This window comes from Bolinopsis microptera, chromosome 4 (assembly GCF_026151205.1).
Source record: "Bolinopsis microptera isolate Bmic1 chromosome 4, MBARI_Bmic_1.0, whole genome shotgun sequence".
NCBI lineage: Eukaryota > Metazoa > Ctenophora > Tentaculata > Lobata > Bolinopsidae > Bolinopsis > Bolinopsis microptera.
Window position 1 is genome coordinate 10,473,488 of NC_087075.1, and position 10,204 is coordinate 10,483,691.

The window sequence follows — 10,204 nt, forward strand, 5'->3', positions numbered from 1 at the left end:
TTATGTACCCAAATCTTCCTTCAAAAACTCTCAAACAATCCAAGACTCTTAGGAAAAAAGGAAATCTCTCAGTCACACTGAAATAGGTAGTAGGAAACAAAAAGTGCCTATAAAATAAAACTGAATTTATCGTTCTTTCACCTTGGTCATAATTCAAAATACTCAAATGTTGATTTTAACAGCTACGATTTTAAATTTGATCTTGATTTTTATGTGTGGTTCAGATCAAGACACTGTTTCAACTCTCTCTTTCAAATTCATTTTGTCATTTTACAATAGTACAGATCATAATTTAACTAGATGTTGTATTGGTAAAAGTGGATATTTCGATTTCTTCCAGCTTTAAACTCGCTAAAAATGATCATGTAAATATTGTTATGACACAAACTTTTCTTTGATTAATAATCAACTACAAAACAGAGCATATCACTCATTAAAATCAATTATTTGCTTGCGATAAATTCTTTAACAAAGGCGAAAATCTGCACGCTTGCTCAAATCTTAGGAGTATGACCGTGCGCGGCTCAAAAGATCTACAATGTAATCAATTAATTGATTGAATAATTAATTACTTTTACATGTGAATCTGTTGAGTACGCAATATCGAGCCAAACATACACAGTTTCACCAATGTATCATCTCAATTTTCTTTCGACTGGTAATCGGCGTAACTCTACTTGAAAAGTGGACATTTCTCGGCTAGGCATGTGTTTCATTTTTTTTAATATGAAACTTGATCTGAGAGTTAAAGTCGGCCGAAATGTCCACTGTTCATCGGTAAAGTTACGGTCCCCAAAAATAACAATCCCCAATAACCCTCAAGATTATGCCACTAAAACATCGGCGAAGATTGACAGCAAAATGACAGCAAATGTGCTAAGTCGACGGCCAATTCATGCAAGATTTTTTGCAATATCTTGAGGGTTTTTTCCATGCTAAAATAATAAAATATATCTTAATAATATAGTGGATGGTAAGTGGTGGATTATGTTGATTAAATTTTCCATGACTTACTTCCATACTTTGATCATGTGTTACTGTAAACATTTGGAATAAAAATAGTTGGATAGTGTTAGAATGTTGAATGAATGATAAGCCTGATTTGTTAATTTTGTAAATTTGTGTGTACCTTTGTTTTTCATTTATGAAATGAATTTGAAGTGACTTGTGAAACAAAACAATAATAATCTTCTGTATTAAGGCCGAATCCCAACTTTTCGCAACACCCACTAGAACAATAGTAAGTAAATATTTCTATAATAATTATTAGAAATATTTTCAGAGAAAATGCGAGGTGTTGCAATGCGTTCGGATTTGGTCTAATGAAAAAAACCTTATACAAAGGAAGACTGAGCATGTTTATACAACAATTTGACTAATCAGTCAAAATGATGCAAAATATTGCTTCAGCTCCTTATAAAGGTCCTCAATAGCCTTTAGATTGCAAATAATTCAATGCATCTATAATTCATTTTATTACAAAATTTCGTTCATTAACATTATAAAACTTTTTCTTAATCCAAAAATGGAAGTTAATCAAATTCAATGTTCCTGCGTAAATTATAAATTATTAACATCAAAACATTCATTGGGTGAGTAATATGTTTCAAAGAAACACCACCAGATTTAAATCAATAATTGAAAGTGCACTTTATGTGCATGCTATAAATCGCAGAAATGTTTGATTCATGTGGGGTGTTATAGATCTGGCGGTGTTTCCTAGAAAGTATCTGATCAGGGTCGCTTCGATCAGTAAAAAACATAAACAGAGTTATCTTTTGGTTAAATCTTATCACTAATCACAGTTTTACGAGTTGTATTTTATTTCAAAAAATCCTGCGATTGTGTGTTTCCTGACAATGTTCAACACTGTGTGAATTTGATAGAAATAAAATTTGTTTGTCAAAAAATAAAATATTAACTTGTGTTTGAACATTGTCAAGAGGGGGTGTTCCATAGGAACAACTTTGGTTTAAGTTCTGTTGGGTTAACAAAACAGTTCTCTTCGTAAATAAGCCTTGTTCATTTTCATAAGAAAAATTATGTTCTCGAGCGTTAAAAAGAACGCGTCCTATAAATTAATAACACGAATCCGTATCTTGGACCTCTCGATTACTTATATCAATTGTCAATATCATCTTTATATTATCCACTGTTTAATGGTCGTGAATAACCGGGACACACACGTGCTAGTGCGCAGCTCCCTCCGCGTACAGGAATAAGTTAACTGCACTGATACTGGTAGGGTCTCTATAATAGTGGGGGTGCGATCTCATATCTAGATAATATCTAGATACTATCTAGTAGGGGGTGTAGTGAGAGTAAGAATATCCCAACCTCTCTTTGTTGTACCCTCCTCCCACCTGCACGTTGATATTGAGTGCTGCTTGGTTGTAGGTGTAGTTAGGAATGTAGCTTGGTGGCTGCTGGATCTGCTGCTCGGCGGGAGCGGCTGCAGGGGTCACGTGATCAAAGTATTCAGCGGTAGACCGGGTTGTGTTGCTGGGCAACTGATCGTTGAGGTACCTTCCAGTACTGTTGTACAGGGCTGTGTTGTACATAGCAGCGTAGCTAGGGTAACTACCAGGTCCTGGAGCTGGAGGAGGAGCTGAGGTTTCAGCACGGTACAGCTGGGCGGGAGTAGAGAAGCTACATTTAGTAGTGGGGTGTTGGACTGCGGGCTCCTGGGCCATGTAGGAGGAGTAGGAAGGAGGGGAGTAGGAGGGTTTAGCAGCAGTGCTGAGGCTCACCAGAGGCTTCTGGGGCATGGTCTGAGCAGCTACCTTCAACAGTTTAGAGTACACTGTGTCTTCGTTGTTCCTGAGGTTGATGGGTCTGTTAGCCACGTGGACGAGAAAATGTAACTTTTGCAATCGGGTATAGATTCGATTATTTCTTAGACCAAGATAACAAGTGAAATTATCTAAGACCAGCTGCAAATAAACAGAATATTCAATTTACCTGCAGAACTCGTAGACCAGTCTCTGTCCAGAGATATGTTTGATGATGTTCTTATCGTAGTAATATCTCATTGCTCGGGAGAGCTTGTCAAAGTTCATCCTGGGCTTGTTCTTCCTGGCACCCCACAGACGGGCCAACTCTCGGGAGTTGTGTACCTAAAGGATGCTTCTGTTACATTTCCATGATAAGTGATAACATGTGTGTGGGGCTTTTAACTTAATTATTCTCTCATTCTACAAAATCAGACCTGTTTTATCATTGGGTGACATTGATGGAAACTCTCGTGATCAGACTTAATAACACAGCTTGAGAAGGTACAAACAGTGAAATGTTAAAGAGAAATAGTGAAGTGTAAGCTCACCTTGAAGTGGAACTCCACACCAGTCCAGCTGATGACCTGAGCGTGGGTCTTGTCACCAAGGAGCTCCAAGATGAATTGCCACAGATGGGGACAGTTTCCTCCTTCTGTTACTTTACGTCTTCTGCGAGGAGAAAGTGGAGTTAGACAAACTTACACTGCACTTGTAATGGAGCACGTGGCTTCCAAAGCCATTTAGTTAAATAAAGTAAACCTAACAAATATCAGACGAAATAAGTTTAAAACTTATTATCATGTGAGGCGAAGGAAGTTAAAAACTCAGGATATGACCGTACCTGGTTTTCTTGAGCGGAGAAGCGTTTCCTCGTCGGGGACTTGTCTCCAAGTCACTAGCACCACTGCTCAGCAGAGTGTCGGTGCTACCCTCGCTCGAGGCTGGGGACACTGGAGAGAACCCGTCAAGGAACCCTGATCCTTCTTCTACCATGCTGCTCATATCTGAGGAAGAGGGTTTGTTAGGGGTCTGGTGATGTACGAGTAAGTTTAAAATTATAATCTTTTAAGCGGACAATCTTTCAACAACTTTTTTAAAGGTTTCAAATGAATAATTTTGTTGAACTTACCATTCACGCTGATAGACATAGAGTTTTCTTTCTTGAAGAACTGATCAATGTTGAGCTCCTGTCGCTCCTTCTTGATGTTTTCCTTGGCAGGGAGACAGTCTCTGAGAGAGTTGAAGTTCAGGATGGGATCTGACTCCATCTTCTCCTGTTTGATAGTGATTGGTTTGTTGAGCACGTCAGATGGGGAGAAAGGTTTCTTCTCCACTTTAGGAGCTCGAAGAGGAGCTCTCAGGGTTGCGAGATGTCTGCTCTGTTCGTTTGTTACTGTCTTCTGCTCGTAGTCGTTAGTCAGCGTTGCGAAGTTTCCTTCGTATGAGGGAAGAGGATCTTCAATGGATTTGAAGGTCACTGAAGTGGGGGTTTTGGTACACAGCTCCTCGGAGGCAAGGAAGTCCATCAGGTCTTCGGAGATTGTTTTGTGAGGGAGGGGTTTCAGTCGGGGAGCGTCCGTTCGTTTGTCTTGTTCGTTATCTGGGGAGATGGTGGGTTAGTGATCAGGTGAATAAACAGTTGAGGAAATTATACAATTCTTATTTTATTCTGATAAAACCCAAGATACTCACTGGGTATTGAAAACCTAAATAAATCAAATCAAGTTCAGATCTCAACTTACCATCGTTGATGATGAAGTCAATAATAGCGCTGTTGTAGGAAAATTTCCATGATTCGTCACCAATGCAAGCCATGTCTAAAATAAGATACAAAATGAAATTGGGTTTATATGGAAATAATTGAATCTTTTCGGCCAAAAATCTGAAATTATCATTTTAATCGCGTAATTATCATTCTAAATATCAGTCAATTACTGAGTGGGCGTCAATTCTTAATCAAATAAACTGAAGAAGTGCAATTACAGTCGAAATGCTCACGAAGGAAGCCGTATAACTAAATTTACCGTCGAACTTAAATATCTAAATTCATTTACAAGATACTATTAAATAAAAAGTAAAATTACAGTCATGCCAACTGTCTGACAAATGCCTAATAAAACAAACTAAGCGAGCGAGCACTCAAAATTCAAACTAAAGATGTATGTATCAGATGAATAATGAAGATAATTTCAGAAACAACTGCTCCGACTCACAAGCATCCTAACACATCCACAATAAACATCTTTACATCCTACTCGAACCGTAGAACCATCAAGATCGCCTGGAAGGCTACTACTCTCAAAGCCTGACCGGCTCAGCAGTACAGAACTCAGGTATGAATCAACCCACGTGACAAACTAAACAAGGTAACGTGTCAAGCATGTGCAGAAAAACAAGACAATTCAGCATGTTGGGGAAGTTGTTTTAACAGCGAGGAGGGAGAGAAGTGTTAGCGCTTACTAAGAAAGAGAGAAGCTCTCCAGTAGCAGCCGACACCAGCGTTCTATGCCACGTTTGATACAGAGAGTGAGAGAGAGAGAGAGATGCAGCATAAAACTCATTACGGACCGTAATATGTTAGTAATATTTTGATTGGCGGACTTGAATCACGTGACATGTATGGGCTCTATGAGTCGCTGAGCAGATGTAAGGGATATGTTGGAGGGAGGCTGGAACTCTGGGATAATAGCATTACTAGCTCCCCCTGATTCGTGACACGGAGCTAGTGTCGTGTGACGTCATCCACATATAACACATACGCTGCGGTATATTGTGTGCAGGACCGGCTGTAATGCAGGGGGAGGTGTAGTGCGTCATGAGGGGGGAGGTGTAGTGCGTCATTGAGGGGGGAGGTGATGTAGTGCGTCATGAGGGGGGAGGTGATGTAGTGCGTCATGAGGGGGGAGGTGATGTAGTGCTTCATGAGGGGGAGGTGATGTAGTGCATCATGAGGGGGGATGTGATGTAGTGCGTCATGAGGGGGAGGTGATGTAGTGCGTCATGAGGGGGAGGTGATGTAGTGCGTCATGAGGGGGAGGTGATGTAGTGCGTCATGAGGGGGGAGGTGATGTAGTGCGTCATGAGGGGGAGGTGATGTAGTGCGTCATGAGGGGGGAGGTGATGTAGTGCGTCATGAGGGGGAGGTGATGTAGTGCGTCATGAGGGGGGAGGTGATGTAGTGCGTCATGAGGGGGGAGGTGATGTAGTGCGTCATGAGGGGGGAGGTGTAGTGCGTCATGAGGGGGGAGGTGATGTAGTGCGTCATGAGGGGGGAGGTGTAGTGCGTCATTGAGGGGGGAGGTGATGTAGTGCGTCATGAGGGGGGAGGTGATGTAGTGCGTCATGAGGGGGAGGTGATGTAGTGCGTCATGAGGGGGGAGGTGATGTAGTGCGTCATGAGGGGGGAGGTGTAGTGCGTCATTGAGGGGGGAGGTGATGTAGTGCGTCATGAGGGGGAGGTGATGTAGTGCGTCACTGGCCCAATAGGGTGCAGGTTTAGTGCGTCAGAAGATGAGGGTCACTGAGGAGATGCGTCATGAGGGTAGTTATGTAGTGCAGTCATGAGAGGGGAGATAGAGTGGTGTGCAGTACATGAGGGGGGAGGGGATTGGCTCATAGAGGTAGTGTTAACGCCTTATCCAGAGAATCAGTCTTATGATGGAGGTAGTTGCGTGCAGTGGTGGATAATGTATGCGTCAGAAGTAAGACCATAAACGTCTAGGATAGAGTGGTCAGCGGAAGAGTGATGTATTTAAGGAGTCGAGAAGTCAACGAGGGATAGTGAAGAGGTAAGTATCAATGAAAGTATATACTCAAGGGGTAGGTGATTAGTGCGTTGAGGAAAGGGAAGTTGGGATAAGGTTGTATGCGTATGAGGGGAGGGGTGTGACAAATCAATATGATCGGTCAGGAGGGGATGGTATTGATGTGCTGCAATGACGAGGTGAAAAACGACGTGAGAGAGCGCTAGAGTGATTATCTCTAAGTATAATACGTAATGGAGCTGATTATAGAACACTGTAGTAACACCTTGATAACATAATACCACATGGCATTCTGACAACTACCAGTACAATGTAGAAAAGTGCAACTCAACAGCTGCTACCAATGAGGTATGATGTAATGCAGAATGGCGGGAAAGGAGGGCTGGAGAGCGGCTAAAGGAACTTGAACTGCCAGGTTATTGAGTCAGAAAGAGAGGGTACACTAGGAGCACTAGATAATACTTATACTGAGTGCAGTCTGAGAGGGGAGCACTTAGAGTGGGTACGCCCTAGTACACTAGATAGAAGATGGGAGTCCCTTGGCCATTAGAAGGTAGCTGTTAAACGCCCTTACTACCCAACCAACCAGTCTTTATTATGGAAGTAGTCTGAGTGCAGTGGTGGATAAAGTCGAATGCTAAATAACCATAAAGTCTAGGATAAATTGTACAGCGAAAGAGTTGGATTTAACGGAGTCGAGAAGTCAACGAAGGGCACTAGTGAAGAGTACAAGTATCAAATAAACACTAACAACTAAAGAGTTAGTATTAGTTAGAAACGGACGTAGTATTAAAGCTTTTCTGTAGAAAAGAGGGAGGGGTTGACAAATCAATACTGAATACGGTCAAGGAGTCTGGATGGTATTCGACATGTGCTGCAATGACGAGGTAAAAACGACGCTGAGAAGCGCTAGAGTTATATACTCTAACTATAATATCGAGTAATAAACTCTAACTGAAATATCAAGTTTCTACCTGGGTCTGGGATATTGACAATTGTGTTTATTGTCGAGGCTGCAGGTAAAATGAACAGTATTGCCCGCTCTCTTGGTGACCTAACAGGTACTCCAGTACGCCAATCGTCGTACAGGAAACTCTAATAGCGTTATGTGTGTTATTTAAGTGGGCTGAGATCCAATATTTTAATACTATTATTTGCAGGATGAGTTAATCCTATTATTCTGCACAAATAATGAACTTATTTTGCAGAAATTAGTGATCTAGTGACAATGATCAGGGGTAAACAACAATAAAACCCAAGAAAGCCTAATACTTCATGTCTAGACTTGTGGTCGATCTTTGGGTTTAGAACTAACTTGTTGGAAAAGTTCGCACGCTATCACAAGAAGCATAATCTGAGATTTAGATAAGTAATGATAAGGAACTGCAAAAATAATCAGCATGACTTAATTCTCGTACAGGGTGCCGGAAATACACGATGAACATTGAACAAGAGTGGGTATACGCAGGGATTATGCCAGCAGATGATGAGTCAACAAAATATATCAGATAAGACGGTTCTTAAATATTTTAACGGGGTGACACATAATTTGTTCTTTTTTAGGACTATGATTCATTACTCAAACTTATCGCAAAATGGTTCTAACAAGCATGGGAAAACCGTCTTATCTTCAACAGATAACTAACGTTGTATGTGATTTTCTTCACCGCTCGGTAACCGTTATATAGAAAATATCAAGTGAATCATGGCAGAAAAGTGCCAAATTTTAAAACCTAGCAGCTAACATTTTATACGGTATTATGTTCGTATGTGTTTTTTCACTTTTTTTCCTAAAGAAATCAGCTACCATGGAAAATTCATAACTAGAACGAGGGAGATAAGAGAAGATAACATATTATCATTTCATGTTATTGAGCGGTCACAAATAACAGTGCTCCAAGCAACACTGGCTGCGAGAGTGTTTACAAGCGACACTGAACCACTGCCATATTCGCAGAATATCGTCTTCACAGAATCTCATAGAGTATAGGGAGAGAGAGAGAGCAGGTAAAGCAATTCAAATTGTAAGCAGCAGCACTGAGTCGACTACTGGTGCTGCGGGGCTTTATGATGGAGATGGGGTGCTTTAATCGAACCATACCCGAGGGAGGGGCTGGAATCTAATACCATATAAGTCAGCATATCATACAGGGAGAGCAATTAGTATGACCAGCTTACGATGTATTTTGCAATATATTTCTCGACCTATTATACAATGTAACCAGTAAGAATGCACCTACGTAGCAAAGTACTTGTTCTCATGAGCATGTTTGTTGCTCACGTAAGCAGGGGATTTGTTCAGTTGTTCGTGGTTTTCTTATACCTTATTCGGGGGTTAAGGCCCACGGTGAGGCTGTCATAGAGGGAGATCTGAGCACAGGGCATAGCAGGGTATTAAACATGGTTAAAGAGGATTACGTCAGAAGCGCTGTAGCTAACGATCAGTGGCACTTCGAACCGAAATGCAATCCAGAGAGAGGATTATCATGGATCTAGATCCTCAGTTGAAATCAGTGGCACAGCGCTCCAGAGACAGACCAGTGGGATTCTGCAGAAATAAAGATGCTCAGCTTAAATGGAATCTAGATCATCTATCATATCTATTTTAAGCTCCAATACTGGCTTAAAGAATATCGGAGAGAGCTAATGCCACCTTAATACAGGTACTTTAATAAATATAAGAGATGTTTCAAGATGGTTAAAAAGGGGAATATCAAAGGATACAAATTAATGGAAGATTCGTTTTACCGCCATCAAGCGCTCCCGCCATCAGCTAAACAACATCTGAATATATAAACAATTTCTGAATATCGGCTACATGAAAAGAAGTGCTGGAGATCAGGTGCATAGTTTAAAGTTTTAGAACCTGCTGATGACGCATATTCGCACAAATATGTGAGTAGTCACGTGATAAATAACTCTCTCTACTGGGTGGCTTGTCTCAGGCACGCTAACTTAACTTCAGTTAGTTTTTAAGGTTTCCAAACGAATTCCCAGTTATAACAAACCTTTAGTCTCTGAACAAAGCAAGCAAATTCCATATCGATCATCTCGCAAACAATTGCACAAACTTAGAAAATCTTAAAGTTAGACCAGCTCCGACAAAAAAAGTAGACGAGACAGATCATTAAACTATTACAAAGCTCGCCTAGCTGCTTTTTAAGACAGACCCGACAGAGACTCAATAGACAATACAATATTCAAACCTTTGTGATCGCCTGAATCCGTCGGCAGGGCTAAAATACCAAATAAAGCGAGATTTCTATAACCTTGCATGAGTCGAGCAGGGCGGCTTTGTGTCATGGCACAAAAATTATCTCCCTTGATTGTATCACAATAGAAGGGTATACGTCAATAGGCTATCTCATGTAGTAGAGATACTTGAATATATGCGGTTTATTGTTTGTCTTTTATGTGATCGTAATGTCGACCAAGTGAACACTATTTAAGGGAATGAGTTAAAATAAAAATGAGACACCGACAGGGCCGTCGTCAGAGTAGAATATAATAGGGAAAGCACAAGCTCTTAGAAAACCAAAAACGGGACAGCTGTGGTATTTGCGAGGAATGATCACTTTGATTGAAACACAGTAGTGGTATCCTTGAAAAGGCTTATCCAATAAAGAATCGTGTAAATCTTTTGCAAGCAATGAATTCGTCATCTAG

General features: G+C 40.9%; 1 protein-coding gene across 1 annotated transcript; it reads right to left on the reverse strand.

The window, feature by feature from the left end:
- Positions 1–317: 317 nt before the first annotated feature.
- LOC134814097 (ETS-related transcription factor Elf-4-like) lies at positions 318–4,592 on the reverse strand. The gene is made up of 6 exons (XM_063822124.1): positions 4,517–4,592; positions 3,904–4,374; positions 3,616–3,778; positions 3,323–3,443; positions 2,962–3,116; positions 318–2,820 (listed from the first exon to the last, which is right to left on the reverse strand). The coding sequence occupies exons 1-6, from the start codon at positions 4,587–4,589 to the stop codon at positions 2,301–2,303; spliced, it is 1,503 nt and encodes a 500-aa protein (XP_063678194.1). The 5' UTR covers positions 4,590–4,592; the 3' UTR covers positions 318–2,300.
- Positions 4,593–10,204: the final 5,612 nt, after the last annotated feature.